Genomic DNA, 19,970 nt, shown 5'->3' on the forward strand with positions numbered 1-19,970 from the left:
CTTCTGGAGGCAAGCTGTCCCACTGATTAATTGTTCTAACCGTCAGGGAATTTCTCCTTAGTTCATATAGTTTTCTGTCCCAAATGACAGAAAAATATCAGTTTCATTTGAATGTATAGGAAGGGAAGGAAACAAGGGAGGAAGGAAAGAAAGAAAGAAGGAAGGAAGGAAGGACAGGGGAAGGAGGAGAAAGGGAGGAGAGAGAAAGAAGGAAGGGAAGGAAGGAAAGCAACAAAGAAGGAAAGAAGGTTAGGGAAAGAAGGAAGGAGGGAGAGAAAGAAAGAAGGAAAGGAAGGAATGAAGGAAGGAGGAAGGGAGGAGAGAGAACGAAAGAAGGAAAGGGAGGGAGGGAAGGAAGGAAAGAGAGAGAAATAAAGGAGGAAGAAGGGAGGGAGGAAAAGAAAGAGCGACAGCCATGAAAGATAGTAAGAGAAACAGGATCATGAGGGTAGGAGAAAGAAGGAGGGAAGGAAGGAAGGAAAGAAAGAAAAAAAAGAAAGAAGGAAAGAAAGAAAGAAAGAAAGAAAGAAAGAAAGAAAGAAAGAAAGAAAGAGACAGGCAGGGCCCAGGAACCCGCCCTCCTGCTTCGAGCGAGGTAGGAACTCTCCTTCTCCGGAACCTTAATTGCTTGAGCCGCGCGATGCGCTTCCCAGGAGGGGAGGGACGCTTTTAAGGGACGGACCGAGCTGTTCTCTTTCGCGTCGGCTCAAAATCCCAACCATGGCCGCCTCCTCCACGGAGGGTGACCTCCAACAGGAGCCCAGCGGCGGGGCGAGCGGCAGCGGCCCCGTGCTTACGGAGCTGCAGCGAGAGAAGCGGCTGGTGTGCGTGGAGTTCCCCGGCGTGGTGCAGGACGTCAGCAAGACCTTGATGACCCTGGGGGGAGAAGAGGGGGTCTCCCGGGTAAGGATTCGTCTGTTTGTCTCTCTATCATCTATCTATCTATCTATCTATCTATCTATCTATCTATCTATCTATCTATCTATCTATCTATCTATCTATCTATATTTGGGTATGTATATGTTGTTTGCTTTTTAAAATATGATAGGGTTTTATGTGCTTTTTAATATTAGATTTGTTTTCCCTGGAATATTGTTTTTATTATTGTTGTGAGCCGCCCCGAGTCTTCAGAGAGGGGCGGCATACAAATCTAATAAATAATAATAATAATAATAATAATAATCTATCCATCCATACCTACCTACCTACCTACCTACCTACCTACCTACCCACCTACCCACCATCCATCCATCCATCCATCTATCTATCCATCCATTCATCAATCCATTTAAAACAAAAAAATAGCAGCAAAAAGCTTATTGAAGGTTTCTAAGACATCCTTCTTGTTTGGGTGGCATTTGGATTCCAAGGACTACAATTTGGAGTTTGAGAGTAAAGTTCTAATTTCAGATGAAATAATTTGGTCTCCTTTCCTGTAGTCATTGGGAGTGGAACTTGACCTATCGGCTGTTGCCTCCTTATTAGATTTATGCCGATCCCAGCAAAAGACTTGAACTGTATTTCCGTCCCAAAGACCCCTACTGCCACCCAGTGTGTGCCAATCGCTTCCCTAGCTCTTCAATGCTGCTCAAAGTGAAAAAGAAAACAAGGAGAAAACGGACAGAGGAAGGAAGTCTGGAAGAAGAAATAAAGTTTGAAGTGGAGATATTTGGTGTCATTTCCACCGTTTATAAATTTCAAGGTAATTTATTCTGAAACAGTTGGAGGAGTTTGTGTATAAGCCCTTACATCTGCTTGCTGCACAATGTATAATTTTATGTATTTTATTTCTCTTACAATCTGCAGCCATGATAGTTTATGAATCAAAGAATAGTATCACACAGCAGTGTGGATTCAAATTACACAGTTGCAGGGGTGGGCTGCTGCCCGAACCGGGGGGGGGGGGACGACACGCAGTGGGGTAGCAAAACTGGAGCTCCACCCCAGAGCACCCAATTTGCACTGAAAGATGTTGAAAGAAAATGCAGGACGTCCTGCATAAGCCACACCCGCAGTGTGGTAGTAAAAAATTTGGTAGCCCTTCACCACACAGTTGTGTTCAGATGAATAATTTTGTACCCTCGCAACTTTTTAGTGTTATTCTTTTCCGTTTATTCTAGCTTACTCCGCCCTTAAACTTAGACAGTGAACAAAAATAATGCATCATCAGTGACTTATCTTATGTACAAAAACTTTTATTTCTGTTGTTGTTCACTCTAGCTAGCTAATTTGATAACTTTCCAATTTGCCTATTTCCTTAGTATGTTTCTATGCACACTCCTAATACATGATCCATAGTTAATTATTAGTTACATATGTGTTTCTAAGAATTTCAAAATAGATTACTGTTTATATTTTGGTCGTTCTTTGTCAAGTGGACCAGGTGAAATTGAAGCCTTATTTGAAAAGAAACCATCACAAAACCAACATACATGATAGAAAAAAACATGCTCTGTCTAATGAAATAAAAATGAAGATGATTGACAGTGAGAAAACAGAGTGATAGTGTTGTGGTCAGCTCTGGCCCAGCTCCTGCCCCAAGGACTGTGGATGTGGGGGAGACATCCACATGCTGCAGGCCTGTTTTGCCCCTGGTGGAATCTGCTGTTGAAGGCTCCTCTGACCAAGAAGACATGAGTGACAGGGAGGAGGAGAGTGGGGCAGACCGCTCAGAAGAAGATCAATTATCTAGCTCCTCCTTGGATTCAGAACAAGAGTTAATGATACAGCCACGCATGCGGAGAGCGATGCATAGGCAACAACAACTGAGAGATTATTATCAAAGAAAACGAGGCCACCGGTGGTTGGGTGGGGCTGTGGTCATTAGTGAGGCTGCTATAAAGAGCAGCCTGTGGGTTTGGCCATTGTGGAGGATTATCTGATTGTGTTTCATGACTGCTTTACTGACTTTGACTTTTTGTGTGCTGATTTTTCCCTGCTTTGAAACTAACCCAGAGCAAAGTGTGTTTCACTTTGTGAAAGAAGAAGGACTGTGAATTGCCTCACAGCTGCAAGCTAAGTATCTCAGAACTGATCAGGGACTTGTACAAATTACCAGTTTGTTTGGAGACGAGTGCTCTTTGCTATACCAAAAGAGGGCTTGGTTTAAGTGAATTTTCATTATAAAGAACATTGTTTTGAATTTTCAAACGTGTGTGTGTCTGAAATTTGTACCTGTGAATTTTTGGGAGGAGTCTGCCAGAGAGCCCGACAGAACAGATAGTAAAAAACTTGCTCTTTCTAATGAAGATGTTGAAGGTGATGAAACAGCTCTCTGTTTTCTCACCTTCAATCACCTTCATTTTTATTTCATTAGAAAGAGCACATTTATTTCTATCATATATGTTGTTTTTGTGATGGTTTCTTTTCAAATAAGGCTGTAAAAATCAGTCAACTGGAAACCTGGTCCATTTGACAAAGAATGACCCATTTATCTATTTTGTTATCTGTTTTGTAGAGCAAGGAGAAAAAAGTCAGTTGCTGAATGAACTTACTCTATGCACTTTAATGTCACTCTAGGTATGTCTGATTTCCAATTCTTGGTGATGCACTCAGAGCCAGATGGTAAACAAACATCAATGTATAACAAAGTCTTGATGCTCAAGCCAGAAAAAGAAGATTTTTTTATGAGTGAGCTGCCCCTTTATATTCCTCCACCCATTTTCTCACGCTTGGACACTCCTATCGATTATTATTATCGGCCAGACACACATCACAGGTGAGTGCCTTTCTTGCGATATAACGGAGTAGATATTTACCAGAATGTCCTATCTCTGGAGATGTGGACGGATGTAGTAAGGATCCAGCTTTTAGTAAAGTAGGTTATAATGGCTGTAAATAAGTGACCAGAGGCAGTAGGAGTGTGTGGTCATTCTGGCAAAAAATGAGACATTTTTCAATGATAGGAATAATCCCCTTTTCTGACAAGTCAATGAGAAAGCCAGATTTAATTAACAGCTGTCTTACTGAAACAACTACAGGGATTCCCTTAACAACTTTGGCAAGAAAGATTGTAATACTTCTTTATTACATTCCATCATACTATGGGTTTTACATCTTCAGTTGATCCAAGGGGGTCCCATACTCTTAAGTTGCTTTGACATCTTCAGAAATCTCTTGGTTCCAGTTAAATAACAGATACCAGTTTTATTTATTTATTTATTCCATTTTTATGCCGCCCTTCTCCTTAGACTCAGATACTAGTTTTGATAGTTGCAACAGGCAGATGTACCTCTGTTTCAAGCTACTCTACATCCTGGCTTGCTTTCCTTTGTTTGTTTGTATGTTTGTTGTTTGTTTTGATTTGTATGCTTCCCAACTCCCGAAGGACTATGGGTGGCTTCCAACAACAACAACAAAATTTAAAAGGCAATTTAAAACAGATAAAAACCCTTAACAATCATACATATCTTTTGGGAGGGCGGATCTAAAGATGTGGCATTGGTCAACCAGCAGAGCCAGGTCTTTAAGGCTTTCTGGAGAAGGCTAGTAGGGTGGAGGAGATACAGATCTCCAGAGGTAATTGGTTCCAAAGAGCAGGAGCCACCACAGAGAAGGCCCTACCTTGTGGACTCGGCAACTTGGGGCGGCTCACAGCATACAATAAGACAATTCATAACAAATCTAATAAATTTTAAAAACATTAAAAAACCCCATTATTAAACCAGACATACACACAGACACACCATACATAAATTATATAGGCCCGGGGGAGGGAGGGGGAATGCCTCAATTCCCCTATGCCTGACAGCAGAGGTGACTTTTAAGGAGTTTACAGAATGCAAGGAGGGTGGGGGCAGTTCTAATCTCCGGGGGGAGCTGGTTCCAGTGAGTTGGGGCCGCCACAGAGGAGGCTCTTCCCCTGGGTCCCGCCAGACGACATTGTTTAGTTGACGGGACCCGGAGAAGGCCCACTCTGTGGGACCTAACTGGTTGCTGGGATTCATGCAGCAGAAGGCGGTCCCGGAGATATTCTGGTCCGATGCCATGAAGGGCTTTATAGGTCATAACCAACACTTTGAATTGTGACCGGAAACTGATCGGCAACCAATGCAGACTGCGGAGTGTTGGTGTGACATGGGCATATTTAGGGAAGCCCATGATTGCTCTCGCAGCTGCATTCTGCACGACCTGAAGTTTCCGAACACTCTTCAAAGGTAGCCCCATGTAGAGAGCATTACAGTAGTCGAGCCTCGAGGTGATGAGGGCATGAGTGACTGTGAGCAGTGACTCCCGGTCCAGATAGCAGGGCAGAAGAAGGTAATGAGAGAGGGTCAAATTGCAAACCAGTTGCAAAATCTTGCTCGTATCGGCAACGCTGTTTTTATCAACCCAGTGCCAAGATGTCTGGTATTGATCACAAATGCCCCTGTCCTCAGCTCCTTTTCCATTCTTCAGTGTAACACCTGGATGGCTTCCCATGCTAACACCTGGGGTTGTCCCCACTCCTACAAAGGCTTGTAAAATAATGTCGATGTTGTAGTTTTCCATTCAGAATGGGGTTTTTTTGTTCATCTTAGAGGCTGAATGAGATAATCTTATTCTTCAGCTCTGAATGTGAAGGTTGCTGTTCTTTTTTTAAAAAAAATACAACAACGTTTCATTGAGATTTATAATGTAAAGTGCAAAAAGAAGCCAAAGTTAGCAAGGTCAAAGAAGGATGGATGGATAGATAGATAGATAGATAGATAGATAGATAGATAGATAGATAGATAGATAGATAGATAGATGATACATAGGATGAAGAAGATAGATAGGCAGGCAGGCAGGCATAAATTTATATATATATAAATTTATAGAGAGAGTATGTGCACCAAGACAAATTCCTTGTGTGTCCAGTCACACTTGGCCAATAAAATTCTATTCTATTCTGCTCTGCTCTACTCTACCCTGCCCTGCCCTGCCCTACCCTACCCTACCCTACCCTATTGTACTCTACTCTATTCATTCCAATATTCTATTCTACTCTACTCTATATTCAGTTCGATTCTATACTCTGTTTTATTCTAAGCCTCCGTGGGGCCTCTCTAGGAATCTCCTGGGAGGAAACAGGGCCTCCACCCTCCCCGTGGTTTCCCCAATTGCACCCATTATTAGCTTTTACATTGATACCTACGGGAAAAATGGCTTCTTCTTACAAACGTTTCTACTTAAGGACCTGATTACAGAACGAGTTAAGTTTGTAAGTAAAGGTTCCACTTTATCTGCCTGTAGCTATGATTGAACTCCTGATTGTGAGATGAAAGCACCACCTCTAGGCCACTGCACCTCTCCTTGCGACAAACATTCGTAAGTCTTCGGAGAGGGGCGGCATACAAATCTAATTAATAAATAAGTAAGTAAGTAAGTAAGTCCCTTTTTTTCCGTGGCACCGTAACCTTGAACTTTTATTGCTAAATGAACCGTTGTTAAGTCAACGACTACCTACCCGCAACAAATCAAAGCTTTCTGTTGAGCTCGAGTTGGAATTTCCTTTGTTGGTGTTGTATTGTTCTCCAGGGAAGGCTATCGCAACCCTCCCCTGTCTAGCGAGAATCTGATTGGCCTCAGCAGGGCGCGACGGCCCCACAACGCTATCTTTGTCAGCTTTGAAGACCAAGAGGTCCCCTCGAAGCCGTTGGAAGCAGCCATGCAGGCATGGAAAAAAGTCTGTAGCAACCAGGTGGATCACCGATCTGAAGCGGAGCTGAAGAAAGTAGGTTTGCCTAAGCTAGAATAGAATAGATTAGAATAGAATAGAATGTGGAATGGAATGAATAGAATAGAATGTGGAATAGAACAGAATGTGGAATGGAATGGAATAGAATAGAATGTGGAATAGAACAGAATGTGGAATGGAATGGAATGGAATGGAATAGAATGTGGACTAGAAACCTCCCTTTTTTAAAAAAAGGATCCAAGGCATATGTTACTGACACAGGAAAAGGTTTGGTAGGAAAGGTTTGCCTATTTGCCAATGACTCTAAAGTGTGCAATAGGGTGGGTATTCCTGGAGGCGTCTGTAACATGGCAAATGATTTAGCTTTACTAGATAAGTGGTCAAAGCAATGGAAACTGCAGTTTAATGTTTCCAAATGTAAAATAATGCACTCGGGGGAAAAGGAATCCTCAATCTCAGTATTGTATTGGCAGTTCTGTGTTAGCAAAAACTTCAGAAGAGAAGGATTTAGGGGCAGTGATTTCTGACAATCTCAAAATGGGTGAGCAGTGCGGTTAGGGAACAGGCGGTAGGGAAAGCAAGTAGAATGATTGGCTACATAGCTAGAGGTATAACAAGCAGGAAGGGGGAGATTGTGATCATGCTATATAGAGCGCTGATGAGACTCCCTCCCTCCCTCCCTCCCTCCCTCCCTCCCTCCCTCCCTCCCTCCTTCCTTCCTTCCTTCCTTCCTTCCTTCCTTCCTATCAATTTCAAGGAAAAAGCTTCCATGATCGGCTTGATGCGAATGCTGGCCTGGGAATTCTGGGAGTTGAAGTCCAGATACCTTCAAATTGCCAAGGTTGGGAAACACTGCTTTAATCAACCCAATGCGGACAGAGATCCTTTTGGTGACATTAGAGAGCATCAAGCCGATCGTGGAAGCTTTTTCCTTGAAATTGATTGCACGCGGTAAAAAGAAAAAGAGAGGTAAATCTTGCAGGATTTCACCTTTTTTGCTTGCTGTTTTATGTAGAAACATAGAAACCTAGAAGACTGACGGCAGAAAAAGACCTCATGGTCCATCTAGTCTGCCCTTATACTATTTCCTGTATTTTATCTTAGGGTGGATCTATGTTTATCCCAGGCATGTTTAAATTCAGTTACTGTGGATTTACCAACCACGTCTGCTGGAAGTTTGTTCCAAGGATCTACTACTCTTTCAGTGAAATAATATTTTCTCATGTTGCATGAATTCTTTCAAGCTTTTCGAACACCGTCCTGTGTGGTCTCGTAATGCAGTGAAAGCTAACATCAGCGTTCACCCAGACAAACTAAAGCTGTTGCTACCCTATTTGGCTTATTACATGGTGAGTCCTTTTTTTATCAACATTATGATACCTTCTTACCAAAAAAACCTCTCCAAAGAATATAATGTAGATAAACATGCATTTTGTTTTGATGCCCCTATTTGTGATCCAGTTTGATCTAGCGGTTAAAGTGCTGGTCTTGGAGTCCGCCTTTAGGCGTGAGAGACGAAATGACTAAAATAAAACTTATACTAAACCCAGGAATTTTTCTTCTAGTCATAATAGATCAGAAAATTAAAAAAGACTACTGTTTGTTCTGTCGGGCTCTCGGGTAGAATCCTCCCAAAAATTCACAGGTACAAATTTCAGACACACACATGTTTGAAAAGTCAAAACAATGTTCTTTATAATGAAAATTCCCTTAAACCAAGCCCTCTTTTGGTATAGCAAAGAGCCCTGGTCTCCAAACAAACTGGTAATTTGTACAAGTCCCTTATGAGTTCTGTGATACTTATCTTGCAGCTGTGAGGCAATTCACAGTCCTTCTTCTTTCACAAAGTGAAACACACTTTGCTCTGGTTTAGTTTCCAAGCGGGGAAAAATCAGCACACAAAAGGTCAAAGTCAGTAAAGCAGTCATGAAACACAACGATCAGATAATCCTCCACAATGGCCAAACCCACAGGCTGCTCTTTATAGCAGCCTCACTAATGACCACAGCCCCACCCAACCACAGGTGGCCTCATTTTCTTTGATAATAATCTCTCAGTTGTTGTTGCCTATGCATCGCTCTCCGCATGCGTGGCTGTATCATTAACTCTTGTTCCAAATCCAAGGAGGAGCTAGATAATTGATGTCCTTCTGAGCTGTCTGCCACACTCTCCTCCTCCCTGTCACTCATGACTTCTTGGTCAGAGGAGTCTTCATCAGCAGATTCCACCGGGGGCAAAACAGGCCTGCAGCATGTGGATGTCTCCCCCACATCCACAGTCCTTGGGGCAGGAGCTGGGCCAGAGCTAACCACAACAAAAATAAAATCACACTAGTTGAGTGAAAAAGTAGGAGAGGTCTGTACTATAATCTCAGCCATTTCCCCCTTCCCCCGCCATAACGCTTAGCTTTTCAGCAGTCTGTTAGTGATCCTTTTATTTTTCTCACGATCCTTTCAGCTCACGGGACCCTGGAGAAGCCTGTGGGTTCGTTTCGGCTACGATCCTAGGAGGCACCCCGAAGCAAAGATCTACCAGGTTCTGGATTTCAGGATCCGCTGTGGCATGAAATACGGTAAAAATATGAAATGGCAGCCAGATTTCAGTCCGATTATCAACCTCTCTGGATTCTTTTGGGGGCCCAATAATGTATGGTTGTATGGATTGATGTAATGTAGCTTTAAAATGTAAGCTATTTTTCTGATTGGCTGTAGTATTGCGAGTTGCCATAAGAGGGAGCTAGAGATCATGGTTTATTCTCTCTGTTGTTTCTGATTGACTCTTTAACTTGATAATGATCTATCTGTTATGCTCTGTTATTTTCTCTGGTATTATGGTGTGTTTGTAAGCTGTAATGTCTTTGTTAAATGTATAGGCCCCAAAGAGGCTTCTCCCTGCCTTTTCCAGTAAGAAGATAATTGCATAGTGGTACCTCTACTTACAAACTTGATTCGTTCCGTGACCAGGTTTTTAAGTGGAAAAGTTTGTAAGAAGAAGCAATATTCCCATAGGAATCGATGTAAAAGCAAATAATGCGTGTGATTGGGGAAACCACATGGAGGGTGGAGGCCCTGTTTCCTCCCAGGAGATTCCTAGAGAGGCCCCACGCAGGCTTCTCCCTGCCTTTTCCGGTCCTGTTTCCTCCCAGGAAATTCCTAGAAAGGCCCCACGGAGGATTCTCCCCGCCTCGGGTTTGTAAGCGGAAAATGGTTCTTGAGAAGAAGCAAAAAAAACCCTTGAACACACGGTTCTTATCTAGAAAAGTTCGTAAGTAGAGGCGTTTGTAGGTAGAGGTACCGCTGTAGTTCTAGAGATTGACTGATTTGAATGAGTATGACTTGGACTGTTTATTTGGACTGTGCTATTTCTTAAGGTAAAAGCTACGTGTACTTTAAAGATTGTGTTTCTGTCTCTTTTAGGATACAACCCAAATGACATGCCAGTGAAAGCCAAACGCAGCACCTACAACTACAGTCTGCCTATTACTTTAAAGAAGCCAGGTAGGTCGTACGATGGGACAATCCTTGGCACTCTTAAGAAACAGGAATGAAATTGCTTCTGTTTCTGATAGGAATATTTGAGACGAGTCACAAGGAATCGGTTGCAAAACACTTGCCGTTGTAAGTCAGGATGTCTATTGGGAAGGTACTTTGTTTATGGGAGACAGAATAATAAAACTAGAGTCGGAAGGGACCTTGGAGGTCTTCTATTCCAACCCCCCTTCTTGAAAAGCTCAAAGGCTGCACCACCCCTGTGAATGCTGTATGCATAACTAGTTGGGTGGTACGATATGTAAAGCAAACCAGCAATGTATGTTTAAAGGGTTTAGTACATTGTAGTTTAAGTGTTGGTGATGCAGTAAGCCACAAGAGGGAGCCAGCAGCATCTCTCTTGAGGGAGAATTGTTGTAAGAACTACTATGTGTAGTACGAACTATGGGTTCTCATGATTGTATATGTATAAGTTGGCAGTTTTGTGTTAGCAAAAACTTCAGAAGAGAAAGATTTAGGGGTGGTGATTTCTGACAGTCTCAAAATGGGTGAGCAGTGTGGTCGGGCGGTAGGAAAAGCAAGTAGGATGCTTGGCTGCATAGCTAGAGGTATAACAAGCAGGAAGAGGGAGATTGTGATCCCCTTATATAGAGCGCTGATGAGACCACATTTGTAATATTGTGTTCAGTTCTGGAGACCTCACCTACAAAACGATATTGACAAAATTGAACGGGTCCAAAGACGGGCTACAAGAATGGTGGAAGGTCTGAAGCATAAAACGTATCAGGAAAGACTTCATGAACTCAATCTGTATAGTCTGGAGGACAGAAGGAAAAGGGGGGACATGATCGAAGCATTTAAATATGTTAAAGGGTTAAATAAGGTTCAGGAGGGAAGTGTTTTTAATAGGAAAGTGAACACAAGAACAAGGGGACACAATCTGAAGTTAGTTGGGGGAAAGATCAAAAGCAACATGAGAAAATATTATTTTACTGAAAGAGTAGTAGATCCTTGGAACAAACTTCCAGCAGACGTGGTTGGTAAATCCACAGTGACTGAATTTAAACATGCCTGGGATAAACATATATCCATTGTAAGAAAAAATACAGGACATAGTATAAGGGCAGACTAGATGGACCATGAGGTCTTTTTCTGCCGTCAGTCTTCTATGTTTCTATGTTTCTATATGTTTATGTATAAGAACCTAAGAAGGGCCCTGCTGAATCAGGCCAAAGCCCATCGAGTCCAGCATTCTGTGTCCCACAATGGCCCACCAATTGTCCATGGGGATCTTGAGCAGAAAGAGAAGGCAAGACCCTCCCTTTCCCCTGACCCCCAACAAATGGGACCCGAGGGAACCCTGCCTGCCTCAACCAACATAGAGGCAGCACATGGACATCCGTTTCAATAACCACTGATACACTTGGCATCCATGCATCTGTCTAATCCTGCCTTGAAGTTATCCAGGCTGAGAGCTGTCACGACCTCTTCTGTATTGATAAAATTGATTGATGTATTTGTGAATGACTAAGATTGTCACTGGCTACGATATTTGATAAAAGTCAATAATATTTATGTACTCAAACTATCTCATTTGGTTATATGTAATATTACTCATATCCCTGGGTTATTAGCTGGATATTTTCAAAATAGTGTAAGGGCAGACTAGATGGACCATGAGGTCTTTTTCTGCCGTCAATCCTCTATGTTTCTATGTTTCAGGAAACCACGGCCTCGGCATCCAAGACTTAAAACAGGGGCTCAGCACATCTGGAACATCGCCAGTTATGAGCAGATACAAACTTAAGGTAAGTCCTCCTTCTCCTTCTCCCGGCAATACCAGGAACTTCTTACCTTCAAACACCTTGTACCTTTTTGGAAGATCTAGATTCACTGAAGATTCCAAAATAAGGTGAAGGGGAAGCTACAGGGTCCCCGTTTCCTCTAAAACAGTGTTTCCCAACCTTTTTTGAGCCGCGGCACATTATTCATGTTTTCAAAATTCTGGGGAACACTGAACGGGGGGGGGGGGGGGGGGGGGGCCTAAAGAAAAGTTTGGACAAAAATAATATCTCTTCCTCCATTTCACTCTATTTCTCCCTCCCTCTTTCTCTCTCTTCCTTCCTTCCCTTCTTTCTCTCCATCCCTCTTTCTTTCTTTCTTCCTCTCTTTTTTGCTCACTTTCTCTCTTCCTCCTTCCCTCCCTCTATGTCTTTCCCTCTCCCACCTTTCCCCCTTTCTTTCTCTCTCTCTCTTGCTTTCTTTCCCTCTCTTTCTCTTGCTTTCTTTCTCTCTCATTCTCTCTCCCCTCCTTTTTCTCTCTCTCTCTTTCTCTCTCGTTCACCACGCCAGCAACAGAGAGAAAAAGAAAGAGCGAGAGAGAGCCGGAGAGAGAGTGGAGTGCGCAGCAGCCATCAGCCTCCTCGCCCTCCCAGACGTCCCCAGCGCCCGGCCTCGCGCCACCTCCAGTTAGCCCGGCCGACTTTTCCTTGCTGCCGTTTTCTCTTCATGGCGCAAAGCCACACAGTCCCGGACTCCCGGATCGCTCGCTTCTCCGGCCAAACGCGCCCCTGGCTTCTCCGCCCTGCTCCATTGCCCGCCTGATCCGCCCACTCTCCTCCTCCGCCGCCGCCGCTCGCTTCTCCGGTCAGCAAAGCCATCTACCCAGGAAAGCGCCGCGCTGGCCGGAGAAGCGAGCGATCCGGGAGTCCGGGACTGTGTGGCTTTGCGCCATGAAGAGAAAACGGCAGCAGGGAAAAGTCGGCCGTTTTCTCTTCATGGCGCAAAGCCACACAGTCCCGGACTCCCGGATTGCTCGCCCCAAAGCAGGAGGCGGCGGAGGAGGAGGAGGAGAGTGGGCGGATCGGGCGGGCAATGGAGCAGGGCGGAGAAGCCAGGGGCGCGTTTGGCCAGAGGCACCGTGGGCAGGCAGGGGCAGCTGCGGCTCCCTTTACTCCTACTGCCGCACCTCCCTGCCCCTGCCTCCTTTTTCCCGCCTTCCTTCTTTGGGGCCCAGCAGGAGAACGCCGGATACGGCGGTCCGGCACCGGCAGCGCCCCGCCCAGCTGGAGCTTCCTAGGAGCGCCACGGCACACCTGACGGTGTCTCGCGGCACACTAGTGTGCCGCGGCACACCGGTTGGGAAACGCTGCTCTAAAATAAGACACCCTCTTGGTAAGAAAAACATCCCCTTAGTAAGAAAAGAGCCATGGTGGCAAAGTGGTTAGAATGCAGTAAAGAACATAGAAGACTGACGGCATTAAAAGACCCTCTGGTCCATCTAGTCTGCCCTTATACTAAATTCCTGTATTTTATCTTAGGATGGATCTATGTTTATCCCAGGCATGTTTCAATTCAGTTCCTGTGGATTGACCAACCACGTCTGCTGGAAGTTTGTTCCAAGCATCTATTACTATTTCAGTTAAATAATATTTTCTCATGTTGCTTCTGATCATTCCCTCAACTAACCTCAGATTGTGCCCCCTTGTTCTTGTGTTCACTTTCCCATTAAAAACACTTCCCTCCTGAACCTTATTTAACCCTTGAACATATTTAAATGTTTCGATCATGTCCCCCCTTTTCCTTCTGTCCTCCAGACTGTACAGATTGAGTTCATGAAGTCTTTCCTGATAGGTTTTATACTTAAGACCTTCCACCATTTTTGTAGCCCGTCTTTGGACCTGTTCAATTTTGTCAATATCTTTTTGTAAGTGAGGTCTCCAGAACTGGACACATTATTCCAAATGTGGTCTCACCAGCGCTCTATACAGCGGGATTGTAGGCTAACTCTGCTGACTGTCAACAGTTCGATCATGACCATTTTACCCACCTCAGAAGGATGGAAGGCTGAGTCAACCTCAAGCCGGTCAGGATGAAACACCTGACAGTGGACAGAGGTAGCCTGCAATACTGAATTCTAGCCACTGCGTCATCGTAGCAGTACGATCTTGACCAGCTTGAGGTTGATTCATCCTTCCATCCTTCCGAGGTCAGTAAAACGAGGACCTAGATTGTTGGGGGCAAGAGGCTGACTCTGTAAAACTGCTTAGAAAGAGCTGTAAACCATGAAGTGGTATATAAGTCTAAGTGCTTTTGCTATTACAGTGTTCCCTCAATTTTCGCGGGGGATGCGTTCCGAGACCACCCGCGAAAGTCGAATTTCCGCGAAGTAGAGATGCGGAAGTAAATACACTATTTTTAGCTATGAACAGTATCACAAGCCTTCCCTTAACACATTAAACCCCTAAATTGCAATTTCCCATTCCTTTAGCAACCCTTTAGATTATTACTCACCGTGTTTATTTATTAAAGTTTATTAAAAAAAATATTTATTAAAAGTAGACGAAAGTTTGGCGATGACATATGACGTCATCAGGCGGGGGAAACTGTGGTATAGGGAAAAAACCCACAAGGTATTTTTTAATTAATATTTTTGAAAAACTGTGGTGTAGACTTTTCGCGAAGTTCGAACCCGCGAAAATCGAGGGAACGCTGTACTAAGTTGTTCTTCCACTGTTGTGGAGATCTTCCACAGATAGTCCAACCCTGCCTCTCATTCTTTGCCTCCTCCTCCTCCTAGGATTCCATTTACACCTTTGAGGAAGGGTCTCTGCCCCCTTATCGACAGATGTTCTACCAGCTGTGTGATTTGAAAGTGGAAAGGTACGGTACTTGCATTGACCTGTTTAATTTTAAGTTGTTAAGAAATTTGCATTTTAGTCAAAAATCTTGTTTGGTTTTTGCAGCTCTTCCGTGGTTGAAACACAATCTGTGTATAAGCTTAGTCCTTTGCTTTGCAACTCTAGAAAGTCAATTGATGCTTTGCCCAGATGTTTCTAGGCACCTAACCAAGCATCTCAAGTGTATCCTGACTCTAGAAAGTCAACCGTTGCTTTGCCCAGATGTTTGAGGGCATCCAACCAAGCATCTCAAGTGTATCCTGACTCTAGAAAGTCAACTGTTGCTTTGCCCAGATGTTTGAGGGCATCCAAGCCAGCACCTCAAGTGTATCCTGACTCTAGAAAGTCAACTGTTGCTTTGCCCAGATGTTTGAGGGCATCCAACCAAGAACCTCAAGTGTATCCTGACTCTAGAAAGTCAATTGTTGCTTTGCCCAGATGTTTGAGGGCACCCAGCCAAGCATCTCAAGTGTATCCTGACTCTAGAAAGTCAACCGTTGCTTTGCCCAGATGTTTGAGGTCACCCAACGAAACATCTCAAGGGTATCCTGACTCTAGAAAGTCAACTGTTTTTTTGCCTAGATATTTGAGGGCACCCAACCAAGAACCTCAAGTGTATCCTGACTCTAGAAAGTCAACCGTTGCTTTGCCCAGATGTTTGAGGGCACCCAACCAAACATCTCAAGTCATAAGTGCATCTTGACTTTAGAAAGTCAATTGACACAGATGTTTCTAGGTATCCAACCAATCCTCTTGTCACAAGTTGTACCCTAGCAACAGTTATGTCATCTTTGTTAGCTGTCACTTTCCAAGAAACTGCTAACGACAGCCGTGGCTCGGTCCATCCAGGAGGCAAGTTTCTCCTGATCTTGGTGGTCACAACAGGGACTATCCCCGGCTTCACAATTTGGTTGTCCGCTTCTCTGCGCTGAGAAGACCCACTCTGACATGGGTTTCTGTTCAGCTTGCAGAAGATCATCCGTCGAAACGATAACCTGGAGGCAGCTTGTACGGAGCGGGACGGCTGGTGTCTTCCGAAGACCAACGATGAATTGAGGGACACCATGTCGCTGATGATAAGGCAGATAATCCGATCCCAAAGGCCAGGTGAGGGGGAAAGGGGGCTGGCAAGTCATCCCCCCCCCCCCAATAATTCTGGATTCTTGTCTTTGCTGGCCACGAGAGTTCCATATTAATCATTACCGGACTCAATTGTGTCAACCCCTAACCCTCAACATTTCTCCCTTAGACTCTCCATGATTGACCTCTCCAGGTTCCTAAGAGGCCATAAGTGCACTGGTGTGCCTTTCGTCCCCTGTCCAATTGTCTTTCCTTTCTCTCACTTATCATATATAATTTCTATCTTTCATATATCTTCTCCTCTAAGTTCACTTTTACCCTTATATATATTAATTACTACATGTCTATTTTTCTTCCAATGTATCTGTGCATTGGACAAATGAATGAATGAATGAATGAATGAATGAATGATGAATGAATGAATGAATGAATGAATGAATGAATGAATAAATAAAATAAAATAAAATAAAATAAAATAAAATAAAATTCATGCTGGATTATTCCAGCTGGATCTTAGAAACATAGAAACTTAGAAGACTGACGGCAGAAAAAGACCTCATGGTCCATCTAGTCTGCCCTTATACTATTTCCTGTATTTTATCTTACAATGGATCTATGTTTATCCCAGGCATGTTTAAATTCAGTCACTGTGGATTTACCAACCACGTCTGCTGGAAGTTTGTTCCAAGGATCTACTACTCTTTTAGCAAAATAATATTTTCTCACGTTGCTTTTGATCTTTCCCCCAACTAACTTCAGATTGTGTCCCCTTGTTCTTGTGTTCACTTTCCTATTAAAAACACTTCCCTCCTGAACCTTATTTAACCCTTTAAGATATTTAAATGTTTCGATCATGTCCCCCCTTTCCCTTCTGTCCTCCAGACTATACAGATTGAGTTCATGAAGTCTTTCCTGATACGTTTTATGCTTAAGACCTTCCACCATTCTTGTAGCCCGTCTTTGGACCCGTTCAATTTTGTCAATATCTTTTTGTAGGTGGGGTCTCCAGAATTGGACACAGTATTATTCCAAATAGAGTCTCACTAGCGCTCTATACAGCGGGATCCCAATCTCCCTCTTCCTGCTTGTTATACCTCTTGCTATGCAGCCAAGCATCCTACTTGCTTTCCCTACCGCCTGACCGCACAAATGGGCCTGGCAAGTCCTGACATTTGTGTTACTTAGTTCTGGATTCTTGGATTGATTGATTGATTGATTGGACTTTTATGCCGCCCCTCTCCGAGGACTCGGGGCAGCTTAAAACATATAATTAATTAAATATAATTGCTGGCCATGAGATGTTCCAAAGTGCCAGAGTCACGTGTTAATTCGTGCTGGATTATTACAGACGGATCTTCTACTTCTCATGACCTTTAAAGCCCTACATGGCATTGGACCAGATTACCTCCGGAACCGCCTGCTACCGCACGAATCCCAGCGACCGATAAGGTCCCACAGAGTTGGCCTTCTCCGGGTCCCTTCGACTAAACAATGTCGTTTGGCGGGCCCCAGGGGAAGAGCCTTCTCTGTGGTGGCCCTGGCCCTCTGGAACCAACTCCCCCCCCCCCCGGAGATTAGAACTGCCCCCACCCTCCCTGTCTTTCGTAAACTACTCAAGACTCATATCGCCAGGCATGGGGGAGTTGAGATATTCCTTCCCCCTAGGCCATTACAAGTTATGCATGGTATGTTTGTTTGTGTGTATGTTTGGTTTTTATAATAAGGGTTTTTAGTTGTTTTTATTATTGGATTGTTACATGTTGTTTTTATCATTGTTTTTAGCCGCCCCGAGTCTACGGAGAGGGGTGGTATACAAATCCAATAAATTATTTATTATTATTATTATTATTATTATTATTATTATTATTATTATTATTTGTAATTCCCTTTTTCTCTGGGCCATTTCAGCTCTGTTCCGAAACCCTTCCGGTAACACAGAAGGCAAAGAGCAACTGACCTTTGAATCTGGAGAAGAGGAAGAGGAAGAAGAGGAGGAAGAGGAGGTTTTCAAGCCTTCGGACGGGAGCGAAAATGAAATGGAGACTGAAATACTCGACTACGTCTAACATGATGGGGTTGGTGGACTGGGGTGGGGAGGAATTTGATTTTCCCTGGTTTTTTGGGGGGAAATTACAGGAGAAAGGAAGAAACCCATCAACCCAACCAACCAGTCAATGAACCCATCAACTTAACCAACTCAACCAAGGCGCCAACCCAATGAGCCCAACAATCCAGATTAATTGGCGAACCCACAACCAACCCAAACTGTTGGCTGCATCGTATCTTTGACTTGACTGGATTTGTGCAAAAGTGTCACTTGTAAATTGCATCTGACTGCTGATGCATTGTTTTTTTCTTAAAGAGCTCAGTGATAGTTGGTATTTTTGTCGTTTCCTCGATGCAGCCTTCCTTCCATCGTTGTAATCAAATGTAGATTGGAAACTCTACTTTTGGGGAATTTCTTCGGCATTTTAGCATATTTTTATTTGCAACCAATCTACGTCCAGTAATTTTGTTTCCTGGAGACGTCTTCTGGATTGACCACTGTTGAAATTGCAACCAAGGCCAGACGGTTATCTCGGACCTTCAACACCGGCAGGCAAAATTATAATTTCATTCCTACTAAGGAGTCAGTTGTTCCTGTTGTTTTCAAATAAAAGTGGTTTGGAATTTCTTTCGTGGTGCCTTGAGGGGAAAAAAAAAAGTGATTCAATTGTTTGGAGTTTTGTGGGACATCGCACAAAGTGTGTAAGAAATGTTTCACCTACCTGTACAAGCGATAAGAGATTTCTTTTTCAGCTCGAGCACAAATAAAGAGATTTGTGCCTTCAAAATAGTTTGAAGTGAGGTTTGTTTATAGGATATTTAAAAGAAACTCAAGAGAGGCTTTATATTAAAATCCAATTTGGAACTAGCTGCTTTTGAGAATAGCATTTACAGCCCTCTCTAAGCGGTTGTTGTTGCCCCCAACAATCTGGGTCCTCATTTTACAGACCTTGGAAGGATGGAAGACTAAGTCAACCTGGAGCCTACTCAGATTCGATCTGCCAAACTGCTGGCAGCTGGGGATCAGCAGAAGTCGCTTGCAGGACTATAATCTAACCACTGCACCACCGAGGCTCCCCTCCACTTCTTATACTCCTGTGAATTAGGAGGGGGGCCTAAATTTGAGCTGCTTCCAAATTTTATCTTCTTCTGGACCTTTAAAAAAAATGCTTTGTCTTTTTTCCTCTGGATCTTTAGCCATCTCCAAAGAACTAAATTTCCAGATCTGCTCTGTCCGGCAGGACGAATGCTAACAAATGCATTTTAACCACAATGCAAAAATTACCAGTTAAACCCGGCTTTTAAACAGACCATTCCAGCCTCTTTTGTTGCAGCTTTCGCTTCTTATCCTGGTTAGATTGCTTCTTAATATAGTGGATTTGATCAGTCTACAGCGCTGCCTTGTGGGTTCGTGGGCAGCTCATTTAAAGCCACAATGGACCTTGGGTTGATTGTTGCTTTGCTGATGTTGTGGAAAACATTTGTTTGAGACTGGGAGAATAGCCCCAATTCCCTGCTGAGGTCAGGATCTGGGTAAGAATTGTACTGGCCTGAGCTTTTGATGCCAAGTTAATAAGTGTTTATTTTTTTATTTTTTTATTCATTTGTCCAATACACAAATACATAGGAAGAAAATAGACATGTGGTAATATATATAAGGGTGAAAGTGAACTTAGAGGAGAGGATATATGAAAGAAAGAAAATATATATGATAGGTGAAAGAGAGGAAAGACAATTGGACAGGGGACGAAAGGCACACCAGTGCACTTATGCACGCCCCTTACTGGCCTCTTAGGAACCTGGAGAGGTCAATCGTGGAGAGTCTAAGGGACTTGTTCATATTTTGGGGATGTTTTTCTATCTCGAATAATCATGGAAGCCATCGAGATAGAAAAACATCCCCAAAATATGAACAAGCGGGATGATACCTCTCGCTTACCAGACATCTGGAAACCAGCCCTCAAACGTATCCCAGCCATAGAAACCAGACTCAGAACACACATTGCAAAACAATCAAGT

General features: G+C 43.5%; 1 protein-coding gene across 1 annotated transcript; it reads left to right on the forward strand.

The window, feature by feature from the left end:
• The first annotated feature begins 656 nt into the window (after positions 1-656).
• Positions 657-18,739, forward strand: GTF3C5 (general transcription factor IIIC subunit 5). The gene is made up of 11 exons (XM_070758493.1): positions 657-903; positions 1,486-1,702; positions 3,520-3,718; positions 6,499-6,694; positions 7,903-8,007; positions 9,116-9,230; positions 10,075-10,155; positions 11,869-11,954; positions 14,726-14,808; positions 15,790-15,932; positions 17,814-18,739. Exons 1-11 carry the CDS (start codon positions 721-723, stop codon positions 17,969-17,971), a joined length of 1,566 nt encoding a protein of 521 aa, XP_070614594.1. The 5' UTR covers positions 657-720; the 3' UTR covers positions 17,972-18,739.
• The last annotated feature ends 1,231 nt before the right edge of the window (positions 18,740-19,970 follow it).

Source organism: Erythrolamprus reginae, chromosome 8, assembly GCF_031021105.1.
Source record: "Erythrolamprus reginae isolate rEryReg1 chromosome 8, rEryReg1.hap1, whole genome shotgun sequence".
Classification (NCBI taxonomy): Eukaryota; Metazoa; Chordata; class Lepidosauria; order Squamata; family Dipsadidae; genus Erythrolamprus; species Erythrolamprus reginae.